This window comes from Haliotis rufescens, unplaced genomic scaffold, assembly GCF_023055435.1.
Source record: "Haliotis rufescens isolate VD_foot unplaced genomic scaffold, xgHalRufe1.0.p SCAF_1, whole genome shotgun sequence".
NCBI lineage: Eukaryota > Metazoa > Mollusca > Gastropoda > Lepetellida > Haliotidae > Haliotis > Haliotis rufescens.
In genome coordinates, this window is record NW_025963779.1 from 52,680,783 (window position 1) to 52,698,734 (window position 17,952).

The 17,952-nt window shown below is 40.0% G+C and overlaps 1 protein-coding gene across 3 annotated transcripts in view; it reads left to right on the top strand.

Annotated features, from left to right (window-relative positions):
• LOC124131328 overlaps positions 1 to 17,952 on the top strand; it is a 202,836-nt gene that overhangs the window by 59,411 nt on the left and 125,473 nt on the right. For all 3 annotated transcript variants that reach the window (XM_046494537.2, XM_046494535.2, XM_046494538.2), the window contains 3 exons: positions 11,315 to 11,519; positions 15,142 to 15,251; positions 17,130 to 17,254. In XM_046494537.2, the coding sequence (XP_046350493.2) occupies positions 11,315 to 11,519; positions 15,142 to 15,251; positions 17,130 to 17,254 (440 nt within the window). The remainder of the gene's footprint in view (positions 1 to 11,314; positions 11,520 to 15,141; positions 15,252 to 17,129; positions 17,255 to 17,952) is intronic.

Sequence of the window (17,952 nt, forward strand, 5' to 3'; positions counted from 1 at the left end):
AATAAACTGTTTAGCTCTGTCACATAATGTGATATTAGTGCTACATCTGTCCTGACACTGATAGTCTAATTTAGACTTAAGATCGTTGTAATGCTAATATCGCTTTGTGGAAAGATGCCCAAGGTCAGAAAGTGAATTTGACACTATGACTAGACAACCATTTAGTCTCTGAAATTAAGATATTTTAAGGTATTTTTTTGTTAATTACCTTTTTTTGGAGCCCAGAGGATTGCTTTATTTGAAGAAACTAAAGAAATCTAGCCTTGCTAAAGTATTGTAGACTTGCTTGGGAGTTTTGGGATATAGTTTCAGGGCCTGTATGAGAGACTATTCAGTGACTATCTGAAGTCTATGTTGAAGTATTGAAGTTACAGTTGTTTTAGCACTAGGATTGCTTGGTGAAATTGGACACTGTCCTTTAGTTGCAAAGACCACATGTACATACAGTTCTGCCATGTTGGCTCTTTGACTATCAAATATAGCTGTGGGTGTAAATATATCATGGTTTCATGCTAAGTGAAGCACCAATATTGACCTTCCTATGTGAAATAAACAACATAAGAATGTATATAATAAGTATGTAGTTCTGAAAATATCGCATCATTGATTACATGTATGTCAAATAAAATCTCTTATATGAATAGCAGTGTATCTGTTGACCAAACTCATTCACTCATCTAATGAAATGAAAAATACAGTTCATTCAGAGAAAGGCTGTGTATGTATGAACCAAGCTCACTCCATATATCAGTCCTACCAAAGTCCTTGATATGATGGAGGATGTGTTGTGAAACTGTGGACCAGGAAAACACTTTTCATAACTGATGTATTTGCTCGACTGACTTCTTCCCTTCGACTGACGTCATTCCCAGTAGGGTCTGATAATGATACATAAAGAGGGGTTCTACAGAGAGTATAAAGTGGCATTATCTCAAGCAATATCACTTGTTTGACAGCTCCATGGGGATTCCGGGTTAGAAGACGTCGCCAGCACCATGTGCTGGTCATAGTTTTAAGTCATATTCCAGCAATATATCACGGTATGGGGACACCAGAAATGGTCTTCACGCATTGTACCCACTGGGGAATCCAGCCCAGGTCTTCAGCATGACGAGTGAACGCTTTAACCATTAGGCTACCCCATGGCCCTGCTGGTCATAAGAGGGTGTGTCCTCATACCCTGTCAGTATGAACTATATAACTTTGTCAATGAAATGTCACTTCACATTAGAAATTGAGAGAAATGTGAGAATGTGCTCGCTTTTATTAATTTACGAAATTAATAGCACACTAGCATATTATAATGTTTTCTTATAGATAAATATCATATTCATATATGGTTAAATATTGTTTAACAGTGCATACTAATTGATATTAATGTTGTTATTATGCGAACCCCTCAACACGGTGAATGACTTCCCAATATGCCTCCACAGCAAAGTGTGAATTTGGCACTGTAGCTGACATGTGAGCCAACATGAGAAGTTGGTGCACATGTGTAAACCTCAGGCAAACTGGAAATCATGTCACTCGGGACATAAACTTAATATTAAATTGAAGCTCATGTAATGTCCTATACATGGGGTGGGCTGGAGCAATTCTGTGACCTCCGTGTTAAAACATGACTGTTAGGGAAGAACATGAAGAAGAAAGATATTTATTTTAAGGTTAAAATGTTGATAATAGTTTTGGGATTGTCATTTTGTCTGTCCATTATCGTCTTGTAGCATAAATATGGGGGTGTCACGATATATTGTCACGGATGCCAATATATTGCTGATACGACATAACTTTTTAACAGCTCACACTCATGTATGAGGAGGAAATCTTTTGTACAGTACGTTTAAGACATCTTATTAATCCACTGATAAATGACAGCAGCAAACTTGGGGATTGGATGACAACAATGACTGCATGGCTTGGCTGCTGCCATGGATGGGTGACCACTTGGAGGGAACACCTCATGGCGGAGTTCACACTTTGCAGGCTGCCGTCACTTAACAGACATCATCACTCACCAGTTGCTGTATCTAGTAAAGGGAGGAAACATGTACAGTGATATTATGGAAATTTCAGAGTTATCATACATTTATCGCATAAATTAAACTTTGGAAGAAGAATATTTATTCATTGAAGGGGTCTTTCTTATGAATTTCAATTTTTGAATGTAATGGCATCCCTATTGGGAGATGTGGATGAATGCTAGTCAGTTGCCATAGGTTTACTTACCCAAAGTCTCATTCTAATGTACACGTTGCAGGTAAGAGCTGCAATGTTGCTGACAATAGACTGAGTGCAGCTGTCGACTTCAGTGTGAAACAATATTCTTTAAGGCAGGATGGACAGAGCATATCTTGACACACACACATACAGTATTAGGTGATGATTATGTTAATACTGCGACTTTACAGTCACCTCACTGCAGACATGATAAATTATGACAAGTAAACACTCTCCATAGTATATAACTGACTCAAAGTATAATTTATTTTTTTCATATATCTCATAAAGACATTGGGTTCAGACATTGAATTCACACAACAAACAAGAAGCAACTGATGATGTCACCATGTCGTTTATTCTTCGATGTAAAATGTGTTCATCTTACAAGTTGAGTTCTGATCTGTGATTGAGGAAGTATTCATTTACATACAGGTGTATCACAGAGCATGTTGTGTGTGATAGGAAACTGGTGAAATGGTGCAAGTTTCCGTTTGATCTATCCACATACATGATGCACACCACATGTTTGTAAGCTATCAAGTTTCAACTTTAACAAGGTTAAACTTGAGAGGGCAAGTTTCAGGTGATCCATCGCAGTTTAATACTGTCGCTAGTGGTGAGAGGAAGGGAAATTAGCATGAACATGAGATATTACAGCCATTCCGCTTGTATGATTACCTCGTCTATTTCACGTCACATTTCCTGAGGACCTGCGATCAATTGCAACTTTGTCACCACTGAGTGTCATATCAGCTTTATTGATGTTTACTGTGGGAGCCAAGCAGTTATCTGATAACCACTTTGCTATCAATCCGATTTTTGGATACAGGCTTACTCCAACATTGCAAGCCCCAATTGTCGTTTAGCCTTGTAATCCACCGAGATTACAAGATATGGATTTCTGACTTTATCTTTGCTCTCAGTCTCTTAGTCAATTTCAGGGAAATCGACAAGGTGTCAAGGGCTGATGGGAGATTCATTAGCCATATGTAAACAGGCATTAAGACATAACGGGATTGTCCCTGCACACCTCGTGTGATCGATGCTAGATCAAAAACATAACGCTGTTTCTATTATCTGCGACCGAGGAAGATCATCCGTTTTTCTTCCCACATTTGAACATTTGCAATACTCTGTGCTCTCAAGGTCTCGGTCATGGTCTGCCCTCAATCAAGAATCTGATGGCTTTTGGCCACGGAGGTTATGACGGGTTAACTGTGTAATAAGAAGATGTCAAAAAGAGAGGCTTGGAAATATTGCCTTCTGTAGAAACGGCAATTAAGCGGCCATGGTCTTTGTGATTACTCGGGTGTTCGAGGCCTGATCTGTGACCTCAACGAGGCAGCCAGTACCTCCCTATCGAACTTTACTCCCCCTGAATGAAAGTAGATTAGATTCTCAATTACAACACACTATGATCGCTACTTTATTTCCTAACAATGCAGCCATGGCTCTGGTTTGTGGCCTGTGAGGCCTCCACCGGTGGCTGTAGCTATAAAAGTGACCTGATGTATCTCAACCAACCCTAGCCAGGACTTGTGCAAATTACTCCCACAGAACACAGATTAATTAGGGGAAAATGAGGCCGGACACACGGCCCCCAGGTGCACGTTATAATCTAATAACGCAGTGACATACGCAAGATAAAAAATCCCCGCCTTGCCTTCTGCCACTTGGCGGTGCTCCCAGTTCAACTAGGGAACAGCAAATTGACATGTGGGGCTCTCTGTTCAATCAAGCTGAATTAACGTAATAGATTTCCTGGCCCCTGAAAGTGGGTAGAAGCCACTGCTTGTCTATCCTGTGTTACTCACCCCCATCCCCAGAGGTGAGGCGAGGTGACGTGACGTGGTCGCGCTTCACTTAACCAGGATTACATTTAAGGTCAGGTGGGAAGCAAAGACCAGGACTTTTTTTCAAATGGCGGGAAAAATTTGCTCTGGGAAGCCCAATCTGGTCCCTTGGGTCCGATTTATTTCTTTACGGGCAGCTCTAATCCTTCCGTCAGCCATTTTTACATGATTATTTTCGACCACTATCCCTACATTTGAGAGACTTGTAATTTAACTTGAATGTTTGCGCAGAGGAAAGTGTCTTGTTCAATAATGGTCTTGAATGCGAGCCTAATCAACTGGAAAAGATACCGACAGTCGTAAAACAGGCAACTATTTGGAGTACACAGCTTCTAGGGCTAAATTTATTTCTGCGTTTGTAGATGAGCAAGTGGCAAAAGAGAGTCATAAGATTAGGTTTAAGTGGGTGTAATGATTTGGAAAGGAAATGTGTGACGTGGTGAATTTGATAGGGAAATGGAGACATCTGAAAAACAGTCCTGTTTCCAAACTAGCCAAATTGACTTAAGTGGCAGAAGCCAGCGATCGGTGAAATTACGATCACACTTTTTTCTTCTTTCATTCCAGGAGAAAGAAAGAGGGTGACACATTGCCAGGGAACGTTGTCTAAATGTCCTTGTAGAAAGTAACACCAACTTGAAATCTTTGTAAAAAAGGTTGCTGTTGACGACATGGAGGTTCCAGTCCTTATTAATCATAAATGCCCGCTCTTATCCTAACCAAGTCATTCAATTTGTTCGGAAGCTAGACTTGTTGTATTAAGACATATAGTTTTTATCATTGGACAGGTTAGTTTCCCATCGATGGGTGCAAGTAGGAGAGCATCACAGCTTCTAGTTTGTATTCAAGACTTAGATCCAAAGATGATAGAGTGCCCTGTATGTTTATATAACCCTTCCAAACTTTAACTCAATATTAACAGTTTCAAATGGAAACTCTGCGTGGCAGTCTTGACAATAATTTTAGAGACAGCTAAGTGAGAGTTGACACATTCACATGTCATGACCCCTGTGTTGATTCTGGGTTAGAATAGGTCCCAAATAACCTGAGCTGGTTGTAAGAGGTGACCAAATGGATCAGGTGGTCAGGCTCATTGACTTCGTTGATTATATGTCATTGAACAGCGTGGCGTTATTGTTGTTCCCAATATCCCTGACACCAAGTTCCTTCGACCTTGTACTTCTTGTTGGGAGGATTTTAATGGGGATTGAGTGGTGATGATGGATGTCGATTTATGGATAATAGTGTTAACCTGGCTGATTCAGAATGTTGTCTTATTCTGATAGATGCTTACTCTGTCAGCCACTGGTTGACTGCTGCATGGAAGGTTACATACACTTTGGAGGCTTAAAAGAAACACTGCTGATCTTATTCTGGTACTGATCTGATATTACTAATTTGATCAGATACTACAGATATGTTACCACAGCTGATCTGATACTGCAGCTTATCATATACTTCTGGAAATCGGATACGGTGCAGAAACACATTTTCTTAGTCATCTTTAATGTCAATTTGACAATATGTACAAATATCCCTTTTCCAGGAACATTGCTTCTGCATTGCTTCTTTTAAACCTTTCACTGTGCAGAATTATGTCCCTTGGGCACGACAGAGACCTATGATCATGGGTTCGAATCCAGGTTCCCCCTGATTATGTTTCTAGAACATGGTGTCAGCATGGTGCCACAGGTTGGGCATACCTGTGCTTGTGGGTTCAACAAATAGGCAATGTCTCAAACCTGCATCACTTCCGGCTTTCCTGAGATGTCAAGCTGACCTTAGATCCAACCCACTCTCTCACTCACTCCTTTTTAACCTTGCTGTGTTAAAGCCTCAGTGCTTACACGAGCCGTTTATCCCCACTCAATCCAGACATGCAGCATTCAGCTGATGATTGATTAATGTGACTGAAGAATGATCTCACTGCTATACCTCCCAACCAGATATGTAAGGTCAGCGGTTGGATGGCCGACAATAGGAATTAAGTGTTACAGTTATGTGCTTCATGGTTCGTGTCAGACAGGTCGGCATGTCCATACCGGCATACACAACCCACAAGATATAATCCAATGCCCTTCTTTACAATGGTGTTATACACAGCTATTATGGTCTTTGATCTTGTCTTGGATGCAATTATATCCCCAAAAATTCTCCTAGTTTTCTCAAACAATGATTGAGATCGAAACATGTCTATCAGGTTTCCAATGGGTCAGGGTGCCATATGATCTTGTTAGATTGGGACAGCAGTTATTTCCCTTTTACATCCCCTGACCTTGAATCAGTTGCCCTATTGTCTGGCAGACGATCCATCACCACTCTGGCCATTCTTTCGTCTGGCGGTCCTTCCTTTCAGCATTAACTTTCCAGATGATAACTCCAACTCATGTTGATGGATTCAGGAGAAATCCTGATTATAGACTCTTCGTTATCAAAACAGAAGTCAACTTTGACAGACATTCATACTGGTCGTGAATAGATGCATCAAAGGTCACTGGCTCCGCTATTACCCAAGTGATACTGGTTTGAGATGCTAAAATATTGAATATGTTGTCAAGGCATAGAGGACTTGGGCCAGAATCTACCAATGATCACATCACACTCTTAAAAACCATTTAAAGTGGTAGTTATAGGTTAAGTAGTCAAAACTGAACTGAATCTGACATTAATGTCATTAATTTAATCAGTATGGAAGAATAATGGTACACATGAACATGATGCCTTTAATAATGTCATTTTTTTAAATCCTCAAAATGCCGCAATGACCAAACACATAACGTGACAATACAGAAGACCACATGAGAACTACTGGATCAATGCATGTGCACGTCTGCACATAGATGCCAGGAATTGGCCAATAGAAGTGTGTTAGGGTGGTTCTCAGGTGCCGAAATGTTGTCTGAGGGGCGGTCACGTAGCCCAGTGGTTAAAGCTTGGCTCATCATGCAGAACACCCGGGTTTGATTCCCGACATGGGTACAATGTGTGAAGGCCATTTCTGGTGTCCCCCCACCGTGATATTCCTGGAATATTGCCAAAAGCAGCGTAAAACCATGCTCACTCACTCAAATGATGGGAAGGAAGAGAATCACTGTCATCCAATGTACCATCTCCAGACATTGGTATCAGTTCTGATAGCATGTATTTGACTGTGTCAGGACTGCTTGATACTGACCATCATCATTTGAGCGAACGCATACAATGCAGTACATGATTGTGAAGGATATATGACCCGACAGTGCGGAACCACCATTCGTGAACCAGTGTTGTTTTGATGCAACAACATTAACTGCACCATCAGTGGTGTCAAGCCATAACTAGTGATGGAGAACTGTTTGGTTCAGTTGGGAGTCAGGATTTATAATGCAATGGTGATGCCAACTGTATATGTGAGTTCAACAGATGTGGCAGTGACAGCATAATGATGTGGTTGGAAATCTCCCACACTGGCAGAACAATAATGGTGCAAATGTAAGGTAACTGGTAGCTGGACCAACCCTGTTGTGACTAATCTACTGCTGCATGTTTTACAATACTAGATGACCGGTACATACAGCATGTGGAACAGCAACATTCCTACAGATCCACAATGTACAGGTCCTCTCTGGTGCTCTCTATCACGAGATTGGAACCTGATAGAACACCTTGGGGACAGTTAGAAACACTGTTTACACATGTACTACAGTTCAAGGGGACTATTATTCCATACAATCCATGGGTAGGGCATACAAGGCAGTACTTGCCCCCAAATGGTGGACATGTCACATATTGAGTTCTCATCAATGGTGAGACGAGCAGCAATGTGTGTTACTTTACATACCAAAGATTACCAGGTTGCTTTATTGTCAGAGTATGTTGCAAAAATGTGAATTTAAAGCAACACAAATGTGATCATCTAAAATCCTATATCTGTATTAAATAAAATATATTTGAGCTGACCATTCTCAGTTTCTGTTGTCAATAAAATGGCATATTCCTGTGTGTTCACCTGCTACATGTACAACATCAGAAGAATTCTTCAGCACACCTCTCTGTAGAATATATTTCAGTATATAAGGATATAATAATTCTTGTACGACATGGCACAGTTTGTCTTGGAGTTACTGGGTGCTACATACTTGTATCCTTCAGTTGTTTTTAAATGTATGTGGAATGAGAGTAAAATAGGCCCTCAGAACACCATATTTATCTTGAAACAACAGTATGTGGTCAAGACTGTTGACCCTATCTATCAAGCTCACCCAATAATATGTAAAAGCGAGACTATTATGTTTCAGTATCTCTCAACAGAAGGTAACACCCAGACCTATGTTGAAGAGCTTTACAAAGCCCTGAACAAATGTAGATGCTCACTCTGATGGGTGTATGTCACTTACTCACTCTCTCTGATCGGTGGGGCAGTCGGGTAGCCTAGCGGTTAAAGCGTTCGCTTGTCACGCAGAATACCCAGGTTCGACATGGGTACAATGTGTGAAGCCCATTTCTGGTGTGATATTGCTGGAATATTGCTAAAAGCGACGTAAAACCATACTCACTCACTCACTCTCTGATGGGTGTTTGTGACTCACTCACTCTGATGGGTATATGTGACTCACTCAGATGCACACTGGTGTGTATATGTGACTCCTTCACTCACTCGCTCTGATAGGTGTATGTGACTCACTCTGATGTGTGTCTGTGACTCACTCTGATGGGTGTATGTGACTCACTCTGATGGGTGATGTGACTCACTCACTCTGATGGGCGTATGTGACTCACTCTGATGTGTGTCTGTGACTCACTCTGATGGGTGTATGTGACTCACTCTGATGGGCGTATGTGACTCACTCTGATGTGTGTCTGTGACTCAGTCTGATGGGTGTATGTGACTCACTCTGATGGGTGATGTGACTCACTCACTCTGATGGGCGTATGTGACTCACTCTGATGTGTGTCTGTGACTCACTCTGATGGGTGTATGTGACTCACTCTGATGGGTGATGTGACTCACTCACTCTGATGGGCGTATGTGACTCACTCTGATGTGTGTCTGTGACTCACTCTGATGGGTGTATGTGACTCACTCACTCTGATGGGTGTAAGTGACTCCCTCTGATGGGTGTATGTGACTCACTCTGATGAGTGTATGTGACTCACTCTGATGGGTGTATGTGACTCTGATGGATGTATGTGACTCACTCTAATGGGTGTATGTGACTCACTCACTCTGATGGGTGTATGTGACTCACTCACTCTGATGGGTGTATGTGACTCACTTACCTTGATGGGTGTATGTGACTCACTCACTCTGATGGGTGTATGTGACTCACTTACCTTGATGGGTGTATGTGACTCACTCACTCTGATGGGTGTGTGTGACTCACTCACTCTGATGAGTGTATGTGAATGTCTCACTCATTGATGCACTCACTCTGATTGGTGTATGTGACTCACTCACTCTGATGGGTGTATGTGACTCATTCATTCACTCACTCACTCTAAAGTGTGTTTGTAACTTAATCTGATTGGTGTATGTGATTCACTATCTCTGATGGGTGTATGTTATTCACTATCTCTGAAGGGCGTATGTGACTCTCAGTCTAAAGGGCGTATGTGACTCTCACTCTAAAGGGTGTATGTGACTCTCTCACTCTTAAGGGCGTATGTGACTCTCACTCTAAAGGGCGTATGTGACTCTCACTCTAAAGGGTGTATGTGACTCTCTCACTCTAAAGGGCGTATGTGACTCTCACTCTAAAGGGTGTATGTGACTCTCTCACTCTTAAGGGCGTATGTGACTCTCTCACTCTAAAGGGCGTATGTGACTCTCACTCTAAAGGGTGTATGTGACTCTCACTCTAAAGGGTGTATGTGACTCTCTCACTCTAAAGGGCGTATGTGACTCTCACTCTAAAGGGTGTATGTGACTCTCTCACTCTAAAGGGCGTATGTGACTCTCTCACTCTAAAGGGTGTATGTGACTCTCTCACTCTAAAGGGTGTATGTGACTCTCTCACTCTAAAGGGTGTATGTGACTCTCTCACTCTAAACGTCGCTATATAAGTGCAATAATCTTGGACGCGACGTTAAACCCAATTTCACCTCACCACCACTCACTCTAAAGGGCGTATGGGACTAACTCACTCTAAAGGGCGTATGTGACTCTCTCACTCTAAAGGGCGTATGTGACTCTCTCACTCTAAAGGGCGTATGTGACTCTCACTCTAAAGGGTGTATGTGACTCTCTCACTCTAAAGGGCGTATGTGACTCTCACTCTAAAGGGCGTATGTGACTCTCACTCTAAAGGGTGTATGTGACTCTCTCACTCTTAAGGGCGTATGTGACTCTCTCACTCTAAAGGGCGTATGTGACTCTCACTCTAAAGGGTGTATGTGACTCTCACTCTAAAGGGTGTATGTGACTCTCTCACTCTAAAGGGCGTATGTGACTCTCACTCTAAAGGGTGTATGTGACTCTCTCACTCTAAAGGGTGTATGTGACTCTCACTCTAAAGGGCGTATGTGACTCTCTCACTCTAAAGGGTGTATGTGACTCTCTCACTCTAAAGGGTGTATGTGACTCTCTCACTCTAAAGGGTGTATGTGACTCTCTCACTCTAAACGTCGCTATATAAGTGCAATAATCTTGGACGCGACGTTAAACCCAATTTCACCTCACCACCTCTCACTCTAAAGGGCGTATGTGACTAACTCACTCTAAAGGGCGTATGTGACTCTCTCACTCTAAAGGGCGTATGTGACTCTCTCACTCTAAAGGGCGTATGTGACTCTCACTCTAAAGGGTGTATGTGACTCTCTCACTCTAAAGGGCGTATGTGACTCTCACTCTAAAGGGCGTATGTGACTCTCTCACTCTAAAGGGCGTATGTGACTCTCACTCTAAAGGGCGTATGTGACTCACACTAAAGGGTGTATGTGACTCTCACACTAAAGGGTGTATGTGACTCACTCACTCTAAAGGGTGTATGTGACTCACTCATTCTAAAGGGCGTATGTGACTCTCACTCTAAAGTGTGTTTGTAACTTAATCTGATGGGTGTATATGATTCACTATCTCTGAAGGGCGTATGTGACTCTCACTCTAAAGGGTGTATGTGACTAACTCTGATGGGTGTACGACTTGCTTATTTAGATGGGTGTATGTGACTCACTCACTCTGAAGGGCGTATGTGACCCACTCGTATGGGTGTTTCACTAACTCATTCTTCTTGCTCTAAGTCACTGCTTCCTCCTTCCAGGCTGGGGTGTAAGGATTTGGGCACCAAGTGGAAACCCACCCCCATCCACCTGCCCATAGAAGACCGGGTTGAGATTGCTGGGGTGGCCTGTGGGGGGCGCCACACCATCATCTGGTTGAAGAACGGCCATGCCTACAGCTTTGGAAACAACTTCTATGCTCAGTTGGGATACAACTTTAAGGAGCCGAACTACAAAGAAAATCAGGTACATTCAGTAGTTTTTAGCATTTATTGACCTTGTATAGATAAAAACTGATTTCTATTGGCTTCTATCACATTTGGTTGTCGAAATGGACAAAGGCAATAATACATTTTTTACACCTCCCCTTCATTCTCTTGCCAAAAAAATACCATAAAGATAAATGAATGGCCATAAGCTCTTGCTTAGACCCAGCAGATGGAAGTCCCTCAAATCCGAAGTAAATAATATCTATTCATAGGTACTCAATCAGTTTATGAGCTATAAACATTTGCCCGTAGAGAATATAAAAACTGTTAGTCAATGAAAACACCAGATATTGTCATTTCCATTTGAAAGAAAGGTCAAATTCCTTTTCTTGAGCTCTTTCCTGACTTAAGGGGAAAGGTCCAAGAATAAAGTTGGAGCATAAGATAAGGTGGCTGGCCATTGGCTTTTCTTGCAGAGGAGAGAAGGGGTCTTTTCCCCCCCTTCACAGAACAAATTATATGTTTTTATGAGCTGACTGAAAAAATGACATGACCCCCCCATAATCCCGGGTTTTCCCAGCCCCAGAATACTGTATGGTTGGTCCCTAAATACGTATGGGTGGGGGCATATACACAGTTATGCAACTAAAACAATGGCACACAAAGTTAATACTCATATTATTGGAAATACCCTCTTCGCATATAGACAAACGAAATATCTAAGGAGTTTATGGTGTAAAATAACTTTTCCCAGATCATCATACAACCCAAGCCGTTTTCAGACAATAATTCTAACAGTACAAATGTTTGAACATATTCTGAGGATGTTATTGAAATGATTATAGGACCGACAATTTGACTTCATATCTTTTGCAAAAGTTTAAAGTTTGGAATGGTACATATATTGGTATAATGGTATATGTCTCAGCATAAAAAAGACATATGTAATTTTGAAAAAGTACAACATTCTCCCCTAAAACAAGTTTGTATCTATCAGGATAATGTCCACCAAAACGAACTGTACATTTGAGACATCTTCAGCTAAAATCTGTACTACATAATGTCTTTAATCCAAAACTCATCATTCGAAAACAATATACAATCCAGCAATTTGGCAACCATTTATAACAACTATTATAACATTGGTGCAGAGTTGCATCCCTTTTGCATGCCAGGATCCCACCATTGTGGGCTCAAATCTCAGCCTCAGCATTAATCCAATCCACTCATTATTGTTATTATTGTTATTGTTATATTACTTGATATTATTATAGTGTAAACCGGATGTAGGGCATAGAAGTAGTGTATGAGAAAGTAGAAAACAGTAACTATCTAGACATTTGTTATACTACCTGGAACTTGTATATCAACAAAATTAAGCCACTGCCACCTTTTTTTAACTAATTGATTTGTATAAATTTGTAATTACTTTTGAGATTGACAATGGTAGAGGCCATATGGTCACTACAAAGTGACTCACTAGTTCAGAGGGCGCAGTAAATTCAGTATCAGATTTTCATCCAGATTATTATAAAATGTGAGGCAGGAGGCATTTATGTTTCATGTTTTATTTTCCTAAAATTCTTTTCGTGGTCTTTGTACATTAACTGTGGACAGATGTGATTCACATGAAGCAAGGATGTTTTGTAGGACTATTTGGTGATGTATTTAATCAGGTTAAGGAAGGAGGCAATGGCAGCTGGGTTGAAAATCTAATAATTAATTCATTATGGCCTAATCGCTGTTACCCAAATGACATATGCAAGGTAATAGTTTTGGATGGTATTTTACTCAAGTAAAAAATCACATGAGTCCATTTATATTCTTTATTATACCAGGGAAGTGAAAGTGAGCCCTGCTACTTGAATGTATTTGATTGCTGCTAACATAGGCAGCCCTTTATAGAGGGAGCCTCTGAGATGAATCAGATCCCACATGCTGATAGGTGATGAGTATGTGCCCTTATGTTCCCACCTGCTGTAATCAAATACTTTTCTGTAACATATCGTTTTAAAACCAGGTTTCATCAAGTGACAGCATCACTGATAGGCTACAAATTAAGAAACAACAAGTTAAGTGTCATAAAGATCAGATAAATGGACAAGATCTTGACTTAAATATCAATGAAACCCAAACGTTGAAGTTCATTTATATGCTTTTTGTCTTACAACTCCAGCTTCAAGGAGGCTGTTCAAAGAATCTGTGGTGTTGAAAAAGTAATTGTTCATGTGTGTACTTACACAGGCTGATGTAATCTTTTATCTGTTCACACATAGACACTAAATTTTGATAACTTTAAGTGTATCTTGTGGAGTACTTGAAGTTTCTAACATGCACTAACATTGCCCAAACTCAACTGCAACACCTGTGCCTTACAGACTTATCTCCCTTTGACCATACCTGTAGATGTAATCTTTCTGGTTATAGCTGCAGGGAAATGTATTGCACATACCTGCTTGTAGATTTATCCATCTGTTTTCTGTGTTTTGCCATGTTCGCATGCATCCCAGCTCAATGTATGCTGCAATGTCATTGTCAGTGTCAGGCTTGACATTGATGAACAGCAAGAGCTTTGTTGTGTAGAAGCATAGAGCTTCGTCATGCTGCATCAACATTGTGAATCTCACCACTGACAAAGTGTTTCCGTGTCTACAGCTAGGGATAATGTGCATTTAGTAGTATCCTACAGTCTGGGTATTTATTGCAGCAAGGAGAGGCATGTTAAACTTACAAAACCTTGAGAAATATCCTCTTTCAATTATTACATGTAATGTGAATTACCCCAAATGAGCAGTCAGTTGATATAGAAGATATCCTATGGTGTTCTACAAAGTTACACCTATGTCATTTAAACATGTCATCATATTCTTTCATACAATTTCTGAAATAAGATTATCAATATCAGAATGTTAAAATTCATTTGAGTAATTAATGATGCCCTGCTGGAATTCTGGGGCAGAAGATGGCCTCAGTTCAGTGTGGTTGTCATAGGATCAGGGGACATTAGTCTAGATGGATTGCCCTGCAGTGGTTCCAGAGTTCACATAGTGCCTAGTTGTCTCGTCTTGAATACACACACCTGGCTGACCAGGAGTATCTTATCTTGACTACATGGATTGTTGCTCACATTGTTGACCACTAGTTGGATCACCTCCATATGCTATCATGCTATCACAAGGGTTTCTCCTTGTAGACTGCTCAGCATCATGTCACTGCTCCTGGGTTTAACTAAAGAGGTAAATGTCTGAGAACTGCATCTCTTCGGGCTTTCCTCCCACATTAATCTGACATGCTGTAATATAAGTGAAACACTGTTCAAAGCGGCATTCAGCCTAACTCACTTTCTCATTGACTGCAACATAGAGCATCGCTTTCTAACAACAATTAAACAAAAGAGCTTTATGTCAAAGCCCTGAGTGAGCATTATTACGTTCACTAATCTTCAGTTTTCTGAAAGTAAGCTTGAAGGCCATCTAATCACAATTTTTTGCAAAATATGCAAAAGAAATTAAATGTCAACACTTTTTGTAACATTTTGACAAAATGTCTTCCAATATGATTCAGAGAAAGGTTTTTGTTGTTTGGATATTTCCTTGCCCAATTTTGATGCAGTGCAGACCCATAATGCTGGCGTCTGTTTTTGTTTGATGTCATTGCAGCTTGAGCCGAAGTTGATGAAGTTCTTGATGTATCGACACGTGTCACAAGTGTCAAGCGGAGATAAACACACCCTCTTTCTCTTCAGCGATGGAACTCTGGCTGCTGTGGGGTAGGGACGAATGCTTACAGGAGGAAAATACAATGAACTACCGATATTAACTCGGATAGGATAAATAATCGTCTGTAATGGAACTAGTTCTATTCATCCAGGAACCAAGTGCACAAAGTCATCTTAGGGCAATGACTGACATTACTATCACACCTTAACATAGACAATCAACAGTCCTATCCATAGTTTGAAGTTTGAAACAGGGCTAATGGATTGATTAGTATATAACATTGTCACTTGGATAAACAATGTTGATTTCTGCGTTCCTGCAGTGTTTATTATCTCAGAAGTTGGTTGTATCCACCCAAGTGGATGATAAATAACATGGACCCCAGTGAAGGTGTCAATTAACAAATGTGAGCACATCGATCCCCCTGAACATTACATTTCAAAGAGTGGCAACCCACAACACTGAAGGTATCAATTAAACTTATGAACCTCCTCCTGTTAAGACTTCTGTACCGGTAACTTAGTTTTCTGGTACCAGGGGTGCATCTGTTGGCAACTGTGATCTGAGAAATACATACATCACTGACTTAATGATGTATATTAATATTTAAACATTACACACTGTTGTTTGTCAGTGTTAAACATTTTGCTTTTATATGTTTGTTTGTTTGTTTTTTAATGGCGCACTCAGAACTATTTTAGCTATAGGAAGGTGGCCTGTAATTAATCGAGTCTGGACCAGACAATCCAGTGATTGGCATCATTACTATCGACCCATGCAATTAGGATACGATGACATAAAACAACCAAGTCGGCGAGCCTAACCACCCCATTCCCGTTAGTCGCCTCTTATGGTTTTACATGTAGAAATCCCAGCCCAGTTTGCATTCAGACAACAATTTCTGTTTATGACACACCATGTGATGTTAAGGATTATACTCCTTCAAACTTGATATTGACTCAGATAAGACTGATGTGTTCTTATTGTAATGAAAATAAAACAAAATCCAAGAAATCTTCTTTTATCAGTAAATGGATTACAGCTTCAAGGGAGGAAATTTTGTAAATTTCAACAGACTAGAGCAAAAAATATTTTTTAAAACAAATTGTAATAGCACTTTTGTAATCTTGAACCCTTTGTTTTGAGAAATGTGTCATTCCTATGCAGCTCTATAATTTCTTTCCTTCACAATCTCTCAAAATATCGACAGCAAATTGTCTTTTAATGTAATTTTGACCAAAGAAGAGTTCATTCATTTATTGTTGCTTGAATGTTCAATATCTGAAAGCAGTTGTCATGCAAACGCTTTTCCCAGACTCGCAGATGGTGTCTGTATGAAAATGATTGAATTAATAAGGTCTGATGCCCCGACCGCTATGATGGGGAAACACAATGATGAATCTCTATATCTGCAATGGTACTCCCTCAGTCATAGTCAAAGGGGGGAACCTTTATTTAGCCACGATTTTTCCAAGATTAGTTTCTTCAGTATTAATCCCCAGGGTTTAAATTATAGATCATGCCAGAAAATGGACGATAGATTGTGGTTTTCATAATAATTATTGGCTTATTTTAAGAATACTGTAGTTTTCTGTGTCTAAATTACTTGATACATGTTCATTTCCATATAACCCAAAACATACAAAAATTTGAAATCGTACATGGATTTGATTTGGGATCATTAAATAATGTTGAAAATGTTTCTTTTATTCTGTTTTTGAATTGTACATTCTTTTTTCAGTTTAATATTTTGACTTGAGTAAATTCTATTAGGGAATTCAACTGATGATTACTCAAGTGGAAAATTGTTTCTTACTGATCTTATGTGTCCAAGACATGAATCTGATCAAATTGGTCAAGAAACTGTCATTACACATAAGTCATGAGCTGATAACAATGTGCTTTATCCTACTGTTCTTCTTTGACAGGAGTAACGCACACGGTCAGATTGGAATCGGCAGCCGAGAAGATGCGGTAGTTCCTCGCGATGTCGACATTGACAAAACTGTCACGTACATAGCATCCGGTGCCAATCATAATCTTGCCATAACAGGTTTGTTGAGTTTTGTGTCATATTCCTTTCAGGATTGTTCAGACAATGTGAAGCATGATTGGCAAAATGATGAACGTACAACTTGTACAGTATCTATTTACATTAAAATGTAAATTTCATCAGAATAGAGCAAAATATATTTTTTTAAACAAATTGCGCTTATGTAATCATGAACCCTTTGTTTTATAATGTCTTTCCTTCACAATTTTTCTATATGTATGAAAATGAATATTTCAATTTTGTAAATAATTTTAGAATCAAGACAGAACAAGGATTTTATTGGTGTTGGAAGTTTGAAAATTTATCATGTTAATATTCACAGAAAACAAATATTTGAAATTTGCAGATTTATAAAACCAGTTTCAAAAGAACTGTGTATGAAATTGAATTATCAATGACTTTTATAGTGAATTATCCCCTCATTCTCAATTAAACATCACGGCGATGGTAGCATTTAGAACACCGCTGGTTAAATGGAGTTGTCTCCCTTACTCTACAAATCAGTGCATTTCTTCACAACCTTCTGATCAATGGTTCCACACCCTGCGATAGCCTGTGGCAGTTGTCTCAAACTGTCTCCCTCCCTGCAGCTCTAACCTTGCTTAGGGAACGTACAAGTCATGATATCATTCCATAATCATCTCTAATCAGTTGTTCATTTTCTGGGATCTTTCCTCCTGCCAATTGTGTGTACTAAA